At 47.1% G+C, this 22,008-nt stretch overlaps 1 protein-coding gene across 1 annotated transcript in view; it reads left to right on the top strand.

Annotated features, from left to right (window-relative positions):
• col14a1a (collagen, type XIV, alpha 1a) overlaps positions 1-22,008 on the top strand; it is a gene marked incomplete at both ends in the record, with an annotated part of 81,384 nt that overhangs the window by 16,709 nt on the left and 42,667 nt on the right. Inside the window, 17 exons of the mRNA XM_084444521.1 lie at positions 6,265-6,420; positions 6,741-6,860; positions 7,022-7,186; positions 7,829-7,993; positions 8,999-9,156; positions 10,127-10,256; positions 10,683-10,828; positions 11,395-11,524; positions 12,242-12,381; positions 12,673-12,799; positions 13,550-13,689; positions 14,453-14,585; positions 14,797-14,832; positions 15,964-16,106; positions 17,680-17,812; positions 18,555-18,677; positions 19,768-19,917. Coding sequence (XP_084300647.1) covers positions 6,265-6,420; positions 6,741-6,860; positions 7,022-7,186; positions 7,829-7,993; positions 8,999-9,156; positions 10,127-10,256; positions 10,683-10,828; positions 11,395-11,524; positions 12,242-12,381; positions 12,673-12,799; positions 13,550-13,689; positions 14,453-14,585; positions 14,797-14,832; positions 15,964-16,106; positions 17,680-17,812; positions 18,555-18,677; positions 19,768-19,917 — 2,295 coding nt within the window. The remainder of the gene's footprint in view (positions 1-6,264; positions 6,421-6,740; positions 6,861-7,021; positions 7,187-7,828; positions 7,994-8,998; positions 9,157-10,126; positions 10,257-10,682; positions 10,829-11,394; positions 11,525-12,241; positions 12,382-12,672; positions 12,800-13,549; positions 13,690-14,452; positions 14,586-14,796; positions 14,833-15,963; positions 16,107-17,679; positions 17,813-18,554; positions 18,678-19,767; positions 19,918-22,008) is intronic.

Genomic DNA, 22,008 nt, shown 5'->3' with positions numbered 1-22,008 from the left:
CAAAGGTACCTCAACAAAGTACTGAGTAAAGGCTCTGAGTACTTACATGTGATATTAACAAAAATATCATCTTCAGAACGTCTAAGTCCAAAAAATGAATGGAGGTGAATGACCAGCCATGTTCCGTGATTCGGATCCACTCCAAAATGCCATGCTCAACCTGCGATAGATGCATTCCAAAAGGCTTCCAAAGGCTTCCAAGAAGAGCCTTGTTAGCCAATAGCCTATTATTTTTAAATTCCCCCATTTGTCTTGTGTCGGTGCACGGCTTGAATTATGGGATAAGTTGGAATTTAAGTTGGAATTTTGGACATAGGGTCTTTAAGACTTATCCATTATGTTGTTGATTGATTGAGATCATTTTCAGCTGCTTCCATGCTGCTACTCGTATGGGCATTCAAATCTCGCTCACCCTACGCAATGCAATAGTATGTGATGGCATCCACTACCAAACTCACTTACACACTCCACAGTGCACCCAAAGCAAAAATATGTCTTTCTAAGGTTAATTTGAATGTTTATACCATCATTTTTTTAGTTAAACAACTTTGTGGGGACCTTTCTCTGTGGAAGTAGGGCGGCAGAGTGATATTTCACATTACCTACCTAATGTAGTGTTGGTGTTTACATGTACATTCCTACTGTAGGTAATGTGAAGTATTGCTCCGCCACCCTACTTCTACAGAGAAAATAGGGGCCCTAACGAAAATGAGGCCCTATTTCCAAAATTCCAAACTATCCCTTTAAATTCTCCTGATTCTTCTGACTAAAACCAACCGATCACTATTTCTATTCCTTTACAGGAAGCAGTCACAGGCTGCATCTCAGAAGAAACCCCAACTCTGTATTATGTATTGCTTCAGAAAATATTTTTACGTGTGGGATCTTGTTACCTTTTCAGGTACAGTCAGCAGTAATACACAAACGTTTGACCTTCTCTCAGCTATCGAGAATTAATTTGTCATCGGTAGGATATATGAGCTATGGGGGCAGCTTGTACTGTAGATGACATTTAAACGCTCAAAAACCTGACTATGATCTATAGAACATGAATCTGATTAAACCCAAACCCACTCAGCCATAAACTGCTGTGGTGCAGACAATCATATTACACAGAAAGGTGCTGTAAAGCAAACTCATGTAGAAACATTGATTATATGATCGTGCCAGACTGATGAGGTATAGTCGTTTTAAATATCTCTGTCATATTCTCCAACATGAACAAAAATCACTAAAAATATCGCTGGCTGTTCCTTTAAACTTCAAAAGCAATCACACACCCTGAGAAACAATCAGGCAAGATGAAAATAAATAAATAAAGTAGCAGATTACAGTATACTCCATCTGATCCCTAGCTAAATGGAGGTCATCCACAAATCATTCCTGTCTGGGAGAAATACTTGTTAATAAAATGAAACTGAAATATGACTAAAAAAAAACACTGGCATGCTTCTAACCACATTAACGGGTAGAGGCTCCTTACTTTGAATGATTAACTGGAGAAAGTGTGCCATCAATGAATTTCAAGGTTTGACAGAATCATTTAGCAGCAAAGGACGGAGTTGCCAGCGTAGCAATATATATTGCTTGATGGATTTTCCAGATAGGACAGACGCACTGTGCCACGCAAGGCCGTGTAACCCGGGGATGCTGTAATCAGTGTTATTTTCAATTAGTCTGGTCTGGAATCTGTGTGTAGGCGGGACCTTGCCCCCTCATTACTAATCCCTCTAGAGACAATAGTCTTCATGATGTGACCAGAGTGGTGCCTGTCTGTCTGCCTGCCTGCCTGCCTGTCTGTCCTTCTGTCCATCCATCCGTCTGCCTGCCTGCCGACCTGTCTATGTGTCTGTCTGTCTGTCTGTCTGTCTGTCTGTCTGTCTGTCTGTCTGTCTGTCTGTCTGTTTGTCAATCTGTGTGTCTGTCTGCCTTCCTGCATGTCTGTCTGCCTGTCTGTCTGCCTGCCTGTTTGTCCATCTGTCTTTCTCTCCCGGCCAAGAACCAGGATGTGAGGGTGCTTTGTGTGGCTCTGAAAGCAGCCAACACAGTCAGCCACTGTTACATTCACAGTCACATTCTTCTGTTTCATCTGTCACCAAAGACGTGAATTCAATTGTCCTCTGCCACACACACACACACACACACACACACACACACACACACACACACACACACACACACACACACACACACACACACACACACACACACTCTCTCTCTCTCTCTCTCTCTCACAGTGGAAGTCAACTGGTAAGGTCAGAAATATCCCCTCTCCATTCTCATAAAAGCTGACCTGTAACTGGAGTGTCTGTGGTACTACGTCATATCGTCTGCCTGTTGCTGCAATGTGTTTGGATTAAGTCAACTGATAAGTATGTGTGTCCTGGTTAACAAAGGCAGTCTTTCTTCCTCCAGACGCAACCTCTGCGGGCAGACTGAGCAGAGGTTCCCAGCGGTTTAGCTCACCAGCGGCACACATAACAGTAGGTCCGGTGTCATTCACCAGACACAGGGAGGGACAAGCGTCCGAGCGCAGCGGTATTGTATTGTGTTCAGTATGGAGGCCGATACAGGGTATGAAAGCCTATTTTTCTCATGTTAGTACGATACGATAGCCTAATTGATCCCCAATAGATACTCAAGTACTCGTTGTTTTCCTGAAAGTGACAAGGGCATCCAAGAACCCCTCGCTAGACTGTTTCTTCCCTGAAAGTTGCATCCAGTTAGTATGCACCATATGTAGTCTACTGTAGGAACAAGCAGTGATATGGATTCTAGAGTGTACTCGTCGCCCATAACTCAACATATTAGTATTCCAGTGCTCCCTGAAAGAAACGCCGGATTGTTCCTTCACAAAATTCCCACGCGTCTGTCGCACAACCACACATTCCATTCCGATGTGGCTGCAAAAATATTTGATCTGTTTTAAGATTTGCTATTTTGCACATTTTCTGTCCCTGAGTATATTGTACAGGACCTTCACCCACTGCTGCAATTTCTAATACGACTTGTTTGTGATATTATTTGGCTCATTTCATAATTGTACTTCCAATGGACCTCAGTAATACAGTAGCGGCTATAGAAAGTTTTACCTTGGGTGGCAAAAGGGTCGCAGGGGTTCCAGCTGGGGGCGCAGAGGTCATCTCCCCCATATAAATAAGGTGGCAACTGGGGTGGTAAGGCCTCGCCGCTGCAATTATATGCCTCTATGTGGAGCACTATATGAATCCTGATGTAGCGCGTTGGCGATGAGGCCTGTGGACCTGTAGGTCTTAAACAGACTGTGGTTTGTGTGGTTAGGACTGGCTTTCCCCAACCTTCCCTCTCCAACCATGGACCCCGGCCTGCTGTCTAGAGAGTAAACATTCACCTCTGATCTCTAATCCCCTGTCTCCCTGACCCTAAACATGCACGCACACACGCATACACACGCACGCACACATACTCCAGTCCAGCCTGCTGTTTGATGTGTGGGCTAGACTCCGCTACCCCCTACTATTAGCTCCACAACAAAGCCACAAACTGCCCTTTCATGTGGCACTGCAGTGCTAGAACGCACTGCTTTCCATTGGGAGAAGTGGGCAGAAGCTGCAGCAGCTTTTAGTCAGGGCCCCTGAAATTAGGCATGGTTGAGTCCTCTCTGGTCATCAGCCTTTAATGCCCATGCCTGCTGTGTCATCATTCCCAGGGGTACTGTAGGAACCTCGGTGTTTAGTCAGGTGAGCTCCAGCAGTGTGTGTTTTACCGGAGTTGTATCCAGTCTTTTAAATGGTCTGCTTTGTTGTGGCGAGTGACAGGAGGCGGATACCAGCAGATGATGATAGACAACTTTTGTTCCCTAGGGGCGGTTGTGTGTGTGTGTGTGTGTGTGTGTGTGTGCGTGTGTGTGCGTGTGTGTGTTTATATAGCTGCTGAAGTAAATAGAAGAGGTGATCCCCTCACTTCCTGCTCTCACATTGCCCTAATGACTTGTGCTGTGAGTCACAGGCGAATAGAAGGACAACCAAGAGATAGAGTAGATTTCCCTCAAGTTAACCCCAACATCACATAGTCAAAATTGTTGTTTTAATGCACCTTTATACTATATGTGAGTCTGATGTCAGGGTATGGTTGGGGAATATCAAGCAGGATGAAAAGACATTGAAGTTAACTGTAATCTATTATGCAACCTGCAGCTGTTCTTGGTTTCAGCCCTGAGGCCCACGATACCCATAGTAGAGAGTAATTATGCTGTCACTGTCTTGTTATGTATCCTCTGTCCTTTTCTTAGAACAGGAACCGCAGCCGTCTATGAGAAACCTGCCGGAAGATTCATCACTAGAATAGCATCACACTGAGTTAACCTGTCACATCTGCTACAGTATTATGGCAATCCCACATCATTGCTGGTGTTTCCCTAATGATGTTATGACGTCGTTCACCTACATGTATAGCCACAGCTACTGTAGGCTACAGAGAGAGTGAGGCTAGCGTGGCTATAAGGGATGCAGGCTGCATGGCTAATGAGACAGGCAAGCAGACCTACAGTAAATACCACTGTCATAACTCCATGACATTTTCCTCTGATAGGCCAGCTGGTTATTGTACTGTACCTGTAGCTAGCTCTTTAGCACTGTCATAACTCCATGACATTTTCCTCTGATAGGCCAGCTGGTTATGGTACCTGTAGCTAGCTCTTTAGCACTGTGGCTTCTGGTCCAGAGCACCAACCTGGGAGGCAATTAGAGGCAATTATAATTTGTAGATGAGGTTAATGGCCATGATGAAATTTTAAGAGACTGATTATATCTGTTGGAAATGCAAAGAAGGGGTTGCATGTTTGAAATAAGGTCGTCAACCTTTCTGGCCCTGAACGTGCTATCGGTGACCGCTTAGAAGATTCCACTTAGGTAATGCCCCTTAAGGTCAAGCTAGGTTCATTAAGTTTACAACAGCCTCGGTATGTGCCCTGAAGTCTCTCTGGACTTCATCATGCAGCCAGCTACTTTAGTAGACATTTCTGGCCACTCATCTGTCTGGCTAGTGCCAAGTAATCTGAAAATCCATTGAATAATCTTAAAATCCATCCTGGCTATTATAGCCTGACTACCCTAACGATTTAGGGCCGACACTACAGTTGAATAGGATTTTTCCTTTAAAGATATCCTCATGAATTTCTTCCAGCTTAATCCTCATATTAGATTAAAAAAAAGTATTACACTTCAATTTGTCAGAATGTTTGTTTAAATATGCAAATTAAATTAGAGATTTTTTTTATTACTCTTTGTCAGAATGTTTGTATAAATACGCAAATTAAGCAGTCTCTCATTAAATATGCATACATTTGCATATATTTCAGTACCTTAATAATGGATTAAGTCAGGATTAAAGTTTTCCTTTTGTTTTTACAACATACTAAGTACTAAACTTTTTACAGAGGGGTTGTGACACAAACTTATTTTGTCTACAAGCTTATTTTGTTTTTAAAAAGAAAAAATATACTGCATACATCTAAAATTAAATTAAAAATGCATTTTGACACAGAAACTCAAATACCTCTCATAATACCTCCATATTCCTTTCATAAAGCCAAAAGCGCCTGGGGAAAGTTGTGATGGACTTTTGTTCCACAGTCATTATCGCCCCCAAAGCTGCTCAAGCAGCCATCCATCAGGCTGGAACTGGAGTTTGTGTTTATGCAACGCCAGGCCTTATCTCTGCTGGCTCGGTTCCACACTCCTCAGCGCTCCGCTGGATCTGCTCGGTATCCACCCTGCCAGACTCTCTGCCTCACTGTTCGGTTCTACTCAGAGGGAATTGACCAAAGAACAAGCACTTGCAAGAGACTCTTACAAGTCTCTCCCCATGCTCTTTTGATACAGTACATCATTTCTTTACTGACAGCTACTGTCTGTTCTGCATTCATGTTCAATAAAGATATCTTGAAAATCCAGCCTGGAAATGTGTGCTTTGTGATACGTTTTGGATACATTTTGAAGAAGGCGCTCATTTGTCAAATTTGATATACCAAACCCTTTGGACTGGGCTGAACCTGCACACCAAAAGTGTCACTACAAGTACAGGTGCTATTGTCACTAACAGACTGTATGGCTTCCTTTCTTCTACAATGGGGGCTGTCATGGTATTCTCAAATATTAGTACTATGCACACATTTGCAGTAACATTGTATTGTATTGTATTGTATTGTATTGTATTGTATTGTATTGTATTGTATTGTATTGTATCGCCTGTGTCAAGTTTTGTCTCGTTTGCTGTGGTGTGTAGGGGAGCCATTTGTGTGCAGGACGACAGCCATCGCTGACATTGTCATCCTGGTGGACGGCTCATGGAGCATCGGCCGTATCAACTTCAGATTGGTCCGCACCTTTCTGGAGAACCTTGTTAACGCCTTCGATGTGGGCTTCGACCAGACAAGGATAGGTGGGCTTGTCTTCCAGAAGATAACTCTCACTTTCTGTAGCATTCATTCGCTTCCTGGAGCTAGCTCTCACTTTGTGTCGCAATTGCCTACTTCCTGTAACTGACTTTCGATTAGCTTAGCCAACTATCACGTTCTGTACTGTAACTATCACTTTCTGTAGCTAACTCTCACTTCATGTGGCTAACGTTTACTTCCTGTAGCTAACCCTGACTTCCTGTATCTAAATCTCGCTTCCTGTGGCTCCACCACATTGACATACAGTATCCCAGACCAGTGTACAGTAGGTCGTTTGACATCTGAATGAACCCTGTGTGCGCAGGTCTGGCCCAGTACAGTGGGGACCCCAGGATAGAGTGGCACCTCAATGCATTCAACACCAAGGACGCAGTGATAGACGCTGTCAAGAACCTCCCCTACAAGGGTGGCAACACCCTCACAGGTACACTGACACACACGCGAACACATACACACACACACACACACACACACACAGACGGAAGAGAGAAAAGTGTGTGTGTGTGTGTGTGTGTGTGAGAGAGAGAGAGAGAGAGACAGATGATGGAAGGTGGTAACAGTTTGAGTCTGTGTGGCTCTACTCAGGCCTGGCACTGACCTATGTCCTGGAGAACAGCTTCAAAGAGGAGTCTGGCTCCAGGCCCGGCGTTCCCAAAGTCGGGATCCTCATCACGGACGGGAAGTCCCAGGACGACGTCATCCCCCCCGCAGAGAACCTGAAGGCATCCGGCGTGGAGCTCTTCGCCATCGGTAAGAAACGGGGCTGCGGGCGGTCCCAGACGCGTGCCGTCGTCCTCAGGCTAGGTCAGACCCCACCGTTTGTGTGTCATGTATATTTTTCAGGCCATGCTTTGGTCATTGGCTGAAACATTTGGATGGAGCCATTTGGATAGACTGCTTCTAGGGGTGGTGGACTGAATTTAGCGTAATCCAAGAAGAGGCCCGTCCCTCTGTATCAAAACACCCCTCTGCATCAGTGTTATATTTCATCGACGAAAACTATGATGGAAATTATTCTCTTGTTTAGCAGATGAAATGAGAAGGGGTACAGATTTGGGAGAATATTCTCTTAAATACAAGTAGAAGAAAGGAGAGGAGAGAGGAGATGACAGCACAGAAACGATCAAGACTGGTCTCTAGGGGACATAGATATCAAATCAAATCAAAGCCAATTGCAGTACAAAGTGCTCGGATGTTTGTTTGAGATCCTCTAGTCTTACAGGTTGAACCACCACCAGTCCCATTTCTCTTTGACCTGGTCTGCGCACTCTACCTTTACAAGCTGATGTGTCACGGTGCAGTGCAGTTGGAGTACCCACGCCATGACAGGACAGCACATCATCATCATCATCATCATCTTCATTCTCCTAACGATGTCTTCCTCCTGTCTAGGTGTGAAGAACGCCGACGAGAATGAGCTGAACTCCATCGCCACGGAGCCCGACCACACACACGTCTACAACGTGGCTGACTTCAGCATCATGAGCTCCATCGTGGAGGGCCTCACCCAGACCGTGTGTGAGCGCGTGGAGGAGCAGGACCGAGAGATCAAACAGGGTTAGTCTCGTTTGCCCTAGAGAGACAAACACAGGCACACTCACTGACACACAGATAGACACACATGGATTGGGACGCATTTTCGTGCCAGGGCTAAGCGACATTACGCCCTAGCGCTGTTTCATCTGTCGCAAACTGAATATTTCCTGCCCCCACTGAGTTTGGCAATTTCGTGGTGCGCGGTCAAGGCGTTTGTGTGACAGTGGCTTTCCCAGTGCTATCAGGGGTTGTGACGTTTGAAATTAAATGAAAACAGTCGGCGCTACGCAAGCTTGGCGTCCAATGAGTTTGTGTTAACATCCAACTAGACCACCGACCGTCCAACTAGATATGCTTGTTAATTAAATACACACTCAAATAATATGCATGCCAGGGTGATGCTTCTGTTTGCCAGTTATCCTGGGTCTGCTCTTGACATTCCTCATTCCTACAGCTTTTCAGGGAGAAGCCCCCCTGGACACGGGGCTAGGGACAAAGTTATCCGTTCAAACCATGGCTGATTACACCTACAGTACATCTATGCCCACAGCACCTATACAACGTGCTTGTTTGAGAGAACCTTTGGAATGTTAAAAATGTGTTTCAGATGTTTGGACAGGTTGGGTGGTACATCACTGTTCAATAGAGTCCTTAATAAGTACAATAATGTACAATAGCGTCCTTAAGAAGTACATTACTGTATAATACAGTCCTTAATAAGTCAGCGTCTTCTTTTTGTGGGACTCCTGGCACAGCCACACAAAACTAGCATCAGGAAATTGCCAATTCTATAGCATAAGCAGACTGGCTGGATGGAAAACAAGTGTTGTGATTGGCCATTGTGAAACCAAGCCCCCACCACACCCACAATCTTTTACAACTGCACTGGGGGTGCTCTTTTGTCCAAAATTACTTTGGCCACGCCTTAAAGCGCTAGCGTCCTCCCTTTTGCGTTGGAGTTACAGGCAGCATTCAGGTTCACCAAAATGCCCACAGTGTCAACTAAACATGTTTCCCTCCCTCCAGGGGTGGAGGCGACGGAGGAGCCGGCAGGGCCCCCCCGTGACCTGCTGATCTCTGAGGTCACGGCCCGGAGCTTCCGCCTGTCCTGGAGCCACGCCCCCGGCCGCGTAGAGAAGTACCGCGTCGTCTACTACGTCACACAGGGGGGGCAACCAGAGGAGGTAACAACACATACACCCACACACACACACACACACACACACACACACACTGTATACAATACACACACAACATGTATAACATCTACCACACATATGCACACATACCTGTCCTGTATTACCTCACTTCAGCACACACCCCCTCCCCCCCCACCCCCCACACACACACTCGCACACACACACACACACACACACACACACACACACACACACACACACACACACACACACACACACACACACACACACACTCCTTCCCCCACTTCCAGTTATCCGGCCGTCTGTGTGCGCTGACGTACCCAGCTGGAAAGAGAGAGAGAGAGTGATGTCTGTCTGTGTCATCCCGGGGCGCCCGCCACAAGGTCGTTTCCTGAACACTTCACCGTGCTCCTCTGGACTGACTGACTGGTTCCAGATGTGCCGGACAGCAGCAGCATAACGGAGACATTTCCACACCAGCGTTGCACATCCGCACTCCCAGATCAGATCTCTTCAGATCAGATTAGGATCACCAGGCCTGCAGCTCCTCCCCCCCCCCCCCTCAGCCAGGCTAGAGCACATGATGCTGGACAGTCTCCCATCAACTCCTGCCAACACCAGACACCGACCAGCTTCCTTCAGACACTGGAACTGCTCTTTAGTTTTTGGGTCAATGGCGTAAAGGTGTCCCATGTCATTCAGTACAACGCTGAGTGCCCCCTGGAAAAATTTACTTTTTTTTCATAATCACAAGTTTATATATATCCATGCGTAAACTGGCAGAAATATAACCACCCAGAAAAAAATGACATTATTTTATTTTGAATACCAATGTTTTTTTTGAAAAAAAAAAGGCATTACACTGAATAACATATTGACTTTTATTGTAAATGACCATTCTCTCTATCTGCCTTCGTCTCTTTTTCTCGTTCTCCTCCCCCTCCCTATCGCTCCTCCCCCTCCCTATCCCCCCCCCCCTCTTCTCGTCTCCCAGGCGGTGGTGGACGGCAGCGAGAGCTCGGTGGTCCTGCAGCACCTCAGCTCTCTGACGGAGTACGAGGTGGCCGTGTTCGCCGTCTACGCCAGCGAGGCCAGCGAGGCCCTCCGCGGCTCGGGGACCACTCGTAAGGCGCCACCCCCCCCAAACGTATACCCCCCCCCACACACACACAACTGCCAACCCCCCCCACCTTCCCGTTGCTGTACCCACAATTCATACTGGCTATTGTTCAATCAATCAATCAATCAAAGCTTTATTTGTATAGCGCATTTCATAACCAGAGGCAACACAATGCGCTTTACAGAGAACAAGGGAGGTGGGCATACGACCCACCCCTACATATTCCAGAGGGAAGCAAAAAAACAGTAATCACCCGGGGGCCAGATAAGTGAGCTGTAAAAAATTCTTCCCTGACCCCCCTGTTCGGGATGGGGATTTATACAGGTCACAGATCTGTGAACAAACCTATGCATCTCTGCTGAATATGCATGTGTGTGTGTGTGTGTGTGTGTGTATGTGTGTGTGTGTGTTGCGCGCGTGCTTTTGCCAGTGGCGCTCCCGACGGCCAGCGGGCTGGAGCTGAGCGACGTCACCTACAGCTCCATGCGCGCACGCTGGAACGGCGCCCCGGGCGCGTCGGGGTACATGGTCCTCTACGCCCCACTGACCGGGGACACAGCGGAGGATGAGAAAACGGTGAGCCTCCCAGAGGAATGTGTGTGTGTGTGCGTGTTTAAGTTTATTTATTTAAAATGCAGGGACAGTACATATTAATGGACATGTTTAGAATAACTATGTAAATACGCCAGATTTAGCCCGCTGGCTAATTTTCATCTGTTGTCCCTCGGCAGGTTGGTGGTAGTACAAGTTAAAAACAATTCACACAGATCAAAAAGTATAAAATATATAAAATAAAGTCGTCACTCATCCATAAACAAGACAGAGCAAAGTCCACCTGGCCTGAGACTCCCTCTACACAAACAAACCAATACACAAAACGAAAGATACAGACATCACATATAGTTAGGATCAGGTTAATGTTGGCAGTTTTGATTTTCCAGTGTCCATATTTTCAACTGTTTACTAAAGGATGTAAGGGTCGGTATTGGGTCGGTGTGGGCCGGTGTGTGTGTGGCGGGGATAACCGTCTGTCCAGGCCAGCGGTGGTAGAGTTTAGATCAGGAGAGCAGCTCTGCCGGCTGAAGCCCGTTTCTTTTTCCTCACGTCTCCATCCCCCCCCCCCCCACCCGACCCCCCAACAGGTGACGCTGTCGGAGGCGGTGACCGAGATGGACCTGGGGGGGCTGACCCCGGACACGGATTACACGGTGACAGTGTACGCCATGTACGGCGAGGAGGCCAGCGACCCCATCACCAGCCAGCAGACCACTCGTGAGTGTCCCCTCAGATCGACCTTTCAGGAATTTAAAGGTCCCACGCGGAACCGGCCGTGTCCAGGCGATAGAAACATTTTCTGCTCCCTTAGGGGGATTGCTTGACACCCTAAAACGTTTTTGAAAATGGAAAATGTCAGGAACCTCTTTTTTATGGTTACGAACGGTGGTTTCTTTTTCCGAGGGTACAGTTCAAGGCCCTGGTCTGGATTTGGTGGAGAATATTTGTCAACTGATGTACTTATGCCGTACAGCCAGGAGACTCGAGTGGAAATAACTGTAGTTAATGTACGTCTTCAAATACTCACAAATGGTAAATGGTAAATGGACTGCACTTATACAGCGCTGTTCTACCTTAACGGACAAAGCGCATTACAATGGTTCCTCATTCACCCATTCACACACCAGTGGCGTCAAGGCGCTAATCTGTCATTCATTGGGAGCAATTTAGGGTTCGGTGTCTTGCTAAAGGCATGTGGACAGGAGGAGCCGGGAATCGAACCGCCGACCCTTCGGGTCATTGGACGACCCGCTCTACCTCCTGAGCCACAGCCGCCCCAAATACGCCAGGTGGATGTCACAATGAACCAAGCCCAGGCCTAAGGGCTGTGATGTTTGCCGGTCAGATCGGTCAGCCCTGATGTTCCCACAGATACTTGATGTGTGCTTGAATGAACTAGAGAGAACTCATAAGCTGGATCTGTTCTCCACGCAGTGGTGCTGCCTTCACCCCGGAACCTGCAGTTCTCCGACATCGACCACAACTCGGCCACACTGACCTGGGAGGCAGCGAAAGGGCCGGTCAAGGGTTACCGCATCATGTACACCAAGTCGGACGGACTGTTGACCGAAGAGGTGAGTGGCGTAGAGTTTTCCCATCATGCTCCTTGTTTATTTAAACTTCAATTCAATTCAATAAATCAGAGGGCAATTCAGGTGCAGCCTAAAAACATAAACACCACAAACCCACACAGGTGCTATTATTATTCATCATAACGTCATCTACTGATCCCCTCTTTCTCTCCTTCTCTCTCTCTCTGTCTCTCTCTCTCTCTCTCTCTCTCTCTGTCTCTCTGTATGCTGTGTGTGTGTGTGTGTGTGTGTGTGTGTGTGTGTGTGTGTGTGTGTGTGTGTGTACATCTTCAGGATGAGGTGGGTCCTGTCACCTCCTGGACCCTGAATGACCTGACCTCCCTAACAGAGTACTCTGTAGCCGTCCTTGCAGTCTACGACGAGGGCCAATCAGGAGCCCTGACTGACAGCTTCACAACCAGTAAGAAGCCTTCATTTTATTACTTTTTGTCCGGACCCTACCGTAATCTATTCTACTCTAGGACTCTAGAGTTTTCATGGGCTTGTTGACAGTCGTTTCACTGTGTCATCTGAAAAGCTAACGAAATATGTGAAATCATCCCACAGTCCTAGCCTCTGGTGGTTCAGCAGAATGGAGCAGTACGTGTGAAAGTATCCACATCTCATTCTCATGGCTAAGGGAAGACGCTGAGGGAGGTTCAATCTGAACTTTAATCATGAGGGGGGGAAAGAGCACAGTTGTCCCGAGACTACGACCTTACGTCAGTCCTGAACCCTCTTCTTCAGTGTGTAGCCTACACACAAACCAGGCACTGAAGCATTGTGTTGCCTCTGAGTATGAAATGCGCTATACAAATAAAGCTTTGATTGATTGATTGATTGATTGAAGAACGTGTGGATGTGCCAACTTAGAACCCATTAAATTTTGGATCTGAATCACGGGGCGAGCCCACAAGCCACCCAACAAGGCCAGGCCGGTCATTCACCTCCATTCAATTTTTGGAATAGAACTGCCAGACAGATTTTCATGTGCGCATACACAGAGCCACGGAATGCATTCAGGTCTGTGCTCTCCGAGCACCATTTCTAGTTGGTCTCCATGTCGCTTCTTTTAGTACTTATTTATAGCACTGAACCGGAATACAAACCCGTGATTTCATTTTAATGCCATCAACCTCAAAACCTCACCCCCCACCTGCCTGTCCTGTAGCCCCCGTGCCTGGGCCTCTGAACCTGCGGGCCAGTGAGGTCACCGCCGACAGCTTTCGGGTCACCTGGGGTCACGCTGCCACGGACATCGTCCTCTACAAGCTGTCCTGGGCCCCTCTTGACGGGGGCGCCACCAAGGAGGTCAGTTCTGGCCTAGCATCTTAATATACACTGCTAAAACGCTGTGTTCAGTTTGAAAACACACACACACATACACACACACACACTGAACCCCAAATTGCTCCCAATGAGCAGGCTAGCACTTTGCATGGCAGCTGCCGCCATTGGCGTGTGAATGTGTGCGTGAATGGGTGAATGAGAGGCCATTGTAAGCGCTTTGGATAAAAGCGCTAGATAAGTGCAGTCCATTTACCATTTCCCATAGTGAGGGAACCAGCTGGATGTGGCCAATGTGTGGCCTCCGCTATGACATCATGGCAGCTACAGCCAGCTGGACGTTAATGTAAAAGAACGGTCAACGTAGTGTGACATCATCATCTTCAGCCGCTGCTCAGCCATGAGCTGTCAGGTCGGGACCGTGCAGGTGGTTAAATGCACGGCGAGGTTTAATGACAGCCTGGCCTCCCCAGACAGCTGCTCTTTACAGAGATGACGTGTTTGCCTGGAGGGACAGAAAGAGAGAGAGAGAGAGAGAGAGAGAGAGAGAGAGAAGGGTAGAGAGAAAGCAGGAATGAGTGGAGGGCTGGACAAGTGCCATCTGAGAGAGCAGAATTTTCTCTGCTCAACTGAAATGGGGATTCTTAACCCCCACACAAAACACATTAAATGACTTGAGTCCATCCAGCCTGTGGTATAATAATGTCACTGGTGATAGATAGATCGATTCACAGTTTCTTCACCAAAAGCCAATCAGCGTGCTGCTATTATATTCCTGTCTGTCTAGGTGGTGCTGAACGGCGACGTAGACCTGTACGTCCTCAGTGGCCTGAACCCATCCACAGAATACGAGGCCATGCTGACCGCCATCTTTAAAGACGAGTCAGAGAGCGACACAGTGTCTGTGCTAGAGACCACACGTAAGGAAATACCGTTACATTTTCAACTTAGAACAACCTCAGAATCATGTACATCACGGTGGACGTTTTCAACAGGAACTACCAAAATGTATTCCACTGTCCTTAACTACTCCTTCAGCCCAGACAGATAAATTGAAGCAGTAATTGCTCATGTTGTTATTGTGTTATATTTGAATCAATTGTCTCATTAAGTATGACTGTTTTTTTCCAGTGGGCAGAACGACAACGGTTGCCACAACAACCCCAGGTACTGAATGTTCTGTCTTGGTTTAAATGACTGGGTGAATTTGAATTGGTCGATGGAAAAGCTCTGGCTTTTCCCACGATCCTTTTCTCTCATTTGATTATCTTCTCTGAGAGACGATCTTCATCTGCTCTCTGCTGCATAGGGTTTAAACTAAGTTAACACTATTTGATTTCTTCTCACAACTTTTAAATCTATTTCTTTTGCATTAAAAGGAAGAGCTTCTGGCTTCAGAAATCACCCCTTGTTTCCCCAAGTGATTTCTGTCTGAGAGTAAAATGTGGGTCGAAGTTGGCAACCCTGCCTGCACCAGAGAGACAGATATACAATAATATAGAGCTCTGCTCTGTTCTGCTCTGTCCTGCTCTGCTCTGCTCTGTTCTGCTCTGCTCTGCTCTGCTCTGCTTTGCTCTGCTCTATTCCACTCTGCTCTGCTCTACTCTGTTCTGTTCTGCAGTGCTCTGTTCTGCTCTGCTCTATTCTGCTCTGCTCTGTTCTGTTCTGCTCTATTCTGCTCTGCTCTGCTCTGCTCTGCTCTGTTCTGCTCTGCTCTGTTCTGCTCTGTTCTGCTCTGTTCTGCAGTGCTCTGCTCTGCTCTGCTCTGCTCTGTTCTGTTCTGTTCTGTTCTGTTCTGCTCTGCTCTGCTGTGTTCTGTTCTATTCTGCAGTGCTCTGCAGTGCTCTGCAGTGCTCTGCAGTGCTCTGCTCTGCTCTGCTCTGCTCTGCTCTGTTCTGTTCTGTTCTGCTCTGCTCTGCTCTGCTCTGCTCTGCTCTGCTCTGCTCTGCTCTGTTCTGTTCTGTTCTGCTCTGCAGTGCTCTGCTCTGCTCTGCTCTGCTCTGCTCAGCTCTGCTCTGCTCTGCTCTGTTCTGTTCTGTTCTGTTCTGTTCTGTTCTGCTCTGCTCTGCTCTGCTCTGCTCTGCTCTGCCCTACTCTGTTCTGCCCTACTCTGTTCTGCTCTGTCCTGCTCTGTCTAAATCTATTGGCATCTGTCTCTCTGATTTGTCTGGTGTTGGGTATGATGTGCTGGTGTTGAGTATGTACAGTACGTTTTGGTGTTGAGTATGGGGTTGATAAAGAGGTATTGCAGCCAGGTTGTCTAGTAACGCTGCCTCTGTCTGTTCCGCTGCGGCCCAGTGGTGCGTCAGGCTGTGAGGAACCTGCAGATCAGCGACGAGACCACACACAGCCTCGTTGCATCCTGGGAGCTGGAGGAGCCTCTGGTTAACCAGTACAGGGTCTCCTATGGCAGCATCAGGGGCGATGGTGTGATGGAGTCTGTAAGTATGACCTTACCGTGTGCTGCTATTTTTTATATTTATGTATTTAATTTAATTTACTGGTTTATTTAGCAGGGACAATGCACACAAATCAACAGTCAAGCTGCATATGAGCCACTAGCCTGTTGTCCTTGGCCAGATAGACATCTAAATGTCAATCTAAAATTTCAACGAAAATACATCATGTCTCTTTTATATCAGGTCTCTCTTGGAAAAGGTGATTTTAAAATCTCGACTAACCTTGTGAAATAAAGATAAAATAAAAGATAAGTGTATTATGGATAGGCCAGCTACAGTAGACCAGGGAGCACTCCCAACAGAGGGGCTCTCTGACTGAGTATAGTGATCTGTAAGAAATAATCCAAATATATTAGTCTGCATAGTTTGCAGTCCGGTCTAATAACACCAGCAGTAGATGCTGTCGAGGAGCTATACACCAGCAGTTCCACACACATAATATACTGTAGGGCCCTTAGGTGAGGTATCATGCTGTGTGAGGAGCTAGTGTGGTCAGATGTAGGGCAGGCTAGTACCTGGGCTGTACGGCCGTCTGAAGAGGGACAATCCCCAACCTGTTCAATAGATTCACTGTGGCTGGAGTGGAGGGTCATCTGTGAAAAATGAGAGAAATTATGTGTTTAGTCTTCCTCCTCCTCCCCCTATCATACTGCCTCTCCTCTCTCCTCCTCCTCCTCCTCCTCCTCCTCCTCCTCCTCCCTTTCTTATCCCTCTTCTCTCTCCTCCTCTCTCATCCTCCACAGAGCCATTGAGTGACTCTGACGGTTACACCTCTACCCTCTCTCCTGCTCTTTCTCCCTCTCCCTCTCTCTCTCTCTCTCTCTCTCTCTGGCTCAAGCTGTGCTGCAGCAGATAGAGGGGTAAACATGAAAGACATTCCATTATCTTTTCAAGAACTATTTAGTTCACTGAGAAAAGGAAACCAACACACGCGCACACACGCACACACACACACACACACACACACACACACACACACGGTCACACTCAACCCCCACACGCACTTAAAAAGAATCCATTGACCAAAAAGTTGTGTGAGGACACCTTCTTGGGAGAAAGTTCCAGGTTGTTGTTTGCCGTGACTCTCAGGCACGTTTCAGCACCACGGCTCGGTGGACAGCTCCACTAAACAGAGGTGTGTGGCGAGCCAGTCCAGCGCTAGGCTCAGAAGCCCAGGTTTGGATGGGGCTCTGTGTAATAGCCAGCCTGGGTGAATCCTTCACATGGGAATTCTCACCATTAACCAATATGGCTTGAAGCTTTTAATCTGCCTCCTTTTTCTCTCTCTCTCTCTCTCTCTCTCTCTCTCTCTCTCTCTCTCTCTCTCTCTCACGGGTGCACACACAAACACACAACCACACACGCATACATACACCAATCACACACACACACACACACTCACACAGCTCTCACACACGTGCACGCACCATGCACACACACACACACACACACACACACACACACACACACACACACACACACACACACACATACACACACACACACACACACACACACACACACACTGTCTCATGTGTCTCCTTCCCTCCTATAGATGCTGGTCTCCGGCCAGCAGAGGAGAGCTGTGCTGGAGCCCCTAGTCTCAGACTCCCAGTACAGGGTGACGGTCACTCCCATCTACCCCAACGGTCAGGAGGGCATCAGTGTGTCCCGCCTGGGCTCCACACGTGAGTGTACACCCCTCCCCCCTGCTCACTCTGTCACTGTCCAATAATCCATCTGCTGTACAGAGCAAATTAAAACCCATCTGAGCAAGTTAAAACCCGTCTGATCAACTTAGTTAAACAACCCGCTCAAAAATGTTATACAATACATACCATATCCAGACATATTACTTCATTGACTATTTGAAATGACAGTAGGTATTGCGGTGTCAAGTGAAGTCAGACTTTAAAGGGGAGACTGTGGTCTCCTTAGACCGATTTCATTTCCAAAGGAAATCCCCCCTCATAAAATTCAGTACATCAATCATAGGGAAAGCAATCCCACACAGATGACTTTCATAACTCTGACTGTTGTGCATGGATGAAGGTTATACGGTTTGCACATCACTTAATGACTGGATCTCCCTCCATCAGTCGATTAGTGGCTCCTCGGTGGTCGTGTGCGGCTGGCTTGGTAGAGTATATGCAGTATGTGTTGCAACTGGCCGGCCTTTGGTAGAAGTGCAACAACAGATGACTCGCACCCCATACGTTGTAATTCTCAAAGTTATGTTAGCAAAGAGCGCTAACTAGCCGTGGCACTGTTTCACAAACTCCAGATTACAGCTTTAAGGTTGCAGCTTTTATTCCCACTTGGACCACTATGTATAATAGACAGATATGGAACCGTTCTACTGGAAGTTATCTTGGGTATGATCTTTGGTGTGTAGTGTACCTCAGAACACACATCTGTCTGTTTCGTCAGTGCCCCTCCTGCCTCCCAGCAACCTGAGGGTGTCGGAGGAGTGGTACGACCGCTTCCGCGTCACCTGGGACCCGCCTCCCTCAGCTACCATGGGCTACAGGATAGTCTACCAGCCTACTTCAGGTACATACACACACACACACACACACACACACACACACACAAATCAGCACTCAACAACGCACGCCTGTCCCTATACACACCTCTACCAACACACACCTGGCCCCCCCTACACACACCGGTCCAATCATACTCTTGGTAAGGCCTCACTCCCTCGCCCGCCATTTAGTGGGCTACATGATATTCTACCAGCCAACCTCAGGTACAGTACATACGCACACACACACACACACACACACACACACACACACACACACACACACACACACACAAACACACACACCTGCTCTAACACACACAGTACTTCCCAACGAACACCTGCAGCGATCACACACACCTTAACCTGCACACAGCCGTCCCTCTGTAGCATTTCTCTTGAAGGGGTACACATACTGATATTACCTTCACATTCCCCCTCACTCATAGAGTTATCCTATCACGCACACACACACACACACACACACACACACACACACACACACGCACACACACACACACACACACACACTGACTTCTTAGGGTGCCCTCAAAGACCATGTTTCAGCCTGTGGATTTCCATGACTTCAAGACTGTAACAGGCTATTACACACATAAATCAGCACTCAATTACACTGTCTATTACACTGTCTGCCTTCCCAACTATATAAACAGAAGCAGAAACAGAAGAAAGTACAAATCGGGGGGAAAATGTCATGCCAGTGTTTTCAGCCCCACCCAGCTGAGGGAGGGGGTCTGTCTGAGCCTCTGTTCTCTATTAGGAGCCCTGTGGTCGAGAGAACCGGGCCCTCCACATAAATTTAATGGCTGCTAAAACAAGCGGGACAGACAGCAGAGTAGAGGAGGCTCTTTCTAACTGGAGACATAGGATTTTCATAGTGAACACTCCATCCCTCTCTCTCTCTACCTCCCCAGCTCAATGTCCCTCCCTCTCCCTCCCAAGCACCAAGCGTTGGCATGAAATGTGCTATACAGAGGTTTTCATTCGATTTGGTCTGTACTCAGTACGGTCTTGTTGTGTTATACCATGTAATCTTACTGTGTGTGTGTTTTGTGTTTGTGTGTTGTTGTTGTTGTTGTTGTTGTCGTCGTCCAGTCCCAGGGCCAGCTCTTGAGGCGTTTGTGGGTGAGGGTGTGAACACCAGGCTTCTCCTCAACCTGCAGAGTGCTACCGAGTACAGTGTTAAGGTCATCGCCTCCTACACCACTGGCCCCAGTGAACCTCTCACTGGCAACGCCAAGACATGTAAGGAGCTGGGTCTGGGTCTGGGTCTGGGTCTGGGTCTGGGTCTGGGTCTGGGTCTGAGTCTGGGTCTGGGTCTGGGTCTGGGTCTGGGTCTGAGTCTGGGTCTGGGTCTGGGTCTGGGTCTGGGTCTGGGTCTAGGTCTGGGTCTGGGTCTGGGTCTGGGTCTGGGTCTGAGTCTGGGTCTGGGTCTGGGTCTGAGTTGGTCTGGGTCTGGGTCTGAGTCTGGGTCTGGGTCTGGGTCTGGGTCTGGGTCTGGGTCTGGGTCTGAGTCTGAGTCTGGGTCTGGGTCTGGGTCTGGGTCTGAGTCTGGGTCTGGGTCTGGGTCTGGGTCTGGGTCTGAGTCTGGGTCTGGGTCTGAGTCTGGGTCTGGGTCTGAGTCTGGGTCTGGGTCTGGGTCTGGGTCTGGGTCTGGGTCTGAGTCTGGGTCTAGTTCTGGGGTTGGGGTTGGGGTTGCATAGAATGTGATACTGTAATGTCAATGTCATTTTATAAGAGATGGATAAAAACATAAATCATGTAAACACTGTGAGAACAGGTTTAAAGAAACAATAAAAGTAAAATAGTTAAACTTTATTGTAAAATAGAATAACAACTATAAACTGTATAAACAGAATACAAATTAAGAACGCTTTAAGATATTAAAACAAGTAAAACTACGTGGTAAAAGCAATGTTAAAAAGGTATGTTTTAAGATCTCGCTTAAAAGTTACCACAATTTCATACATTCTGAGATCCTCTGGCAGGGTGTTCGAAAGGCTGGGGGCATGAGAACTTAAGGCTGCCTCCACATGCCTCTTAGTTCTGACTCTAGGAGCCATTAAAAGCAGACCTGAGGAACCTACTAAAAGTATATTTTAAAAGCATGTGTGATATGTATTTAGGTGCTTGATTATGTATGGATTTATAGACTAATAAAATAATCCTAAAATCTGTTCTAAAACGGAAAGGTAACCAGTGCAGTAATTTAAAATCTGGTGTGATGTGAGCCCTCCTTCTGGTCTTTGTAAGAACACATGCTGCAGCATGTTGAATCAGTTGGTGTTGACTAATTGCTTTTTTGGTAGGCCAGACAGGAGAGTGTTACAGGTCCAACCTGCTAGTAATAAAAGCATGTATTAGTCTTTCAGTATCAGTCTGGGAGAGGAAAGGTTTCACCTTAGCAATGTTTCTTAGGTGATAAAATCAGGTCCTTGTCACATTCTTTATATAGGCCTCAAAGCTAGAGTCCAACACGACACCTAAGTTTCTTGCCTATTCTGTGACAGTATTTTTAAGTGCATCGATAGTCTCTCTCTTTCACCTTTTTCACCAATGCTTCAGTTTTGTCCTGGTTTAACTGGAGGAAGTTCTGTGACATCCACACATTTATATCAGCAATACATTCTATCAAACGGTCAATTGAGCTATACTCAGGGGGCATCACAGAAATATAGAGCAGGGTGTCATCAGCATAGCTATGTTAGCTAATGTTGTTCCTTCCCATTACACGGCGTAGGGGTAACATGTACAAACTGAAAAGTAAGGGCTCTAGAATTTATCCTTGTGGGACCCCACATGTCATCTTAGTGTTTTTTGAGCTGCGGTCACCAAGGTCAACGAAAAACTCTTGGCCAGTTAAATACGTCCTGAATCAGTCAAGGACTGGCCCGGAGAGGCCGACCCAGTTCTCAAGTCTTCTAACAAGGATATTATGGTCTACAGTGTCAAATGCTGCACTCAGGTCCAGGAGGACAAGGACAGAGAGCTTTTTTGAGTTTTTGATTCTGATAAAAGCTGTAAAACCTTGTGTTTCCCCAAGATTCCCTGATACATTCTAAAGATGTCCATTGAGTGTGTCAGCAGACCTTTATTCAGCGTGGAGCACATGAAAGTCTTTGAAAACTGCCCACTGGGCATAGACAATGATGAAGTACATTTGTGGAACCATTAACTTGATTCTGCTCCCTTGATGATCAGAGGCAGAGCAGAGACAGACTGTCATGGAATAACCATATTTTTGCATAAATTTTATATCAGCAGGTGTATCACAGCCCAATATATGCCTTTGAGCTTTCCTCATGAAAAACAAATCGGCTGGCTGATAGAATCCCC

This window comes from Borostomias antarcticus (genome assembly GCF_949987555.1).
Source record: "Borostomias antarcticus genome assembly, chromosome: 10".
Lineage (NCBI taxonomy): Eukaryota > Metazoa > Chordata > Actinopteri > Stomiiformes > Stomiidae > Borostomias > Borostomias antarcticus.
Note: the sequence above shows the minus strand (reverse complement) of the source record. Positions and strands in the feature narration are given on the sequence as shown.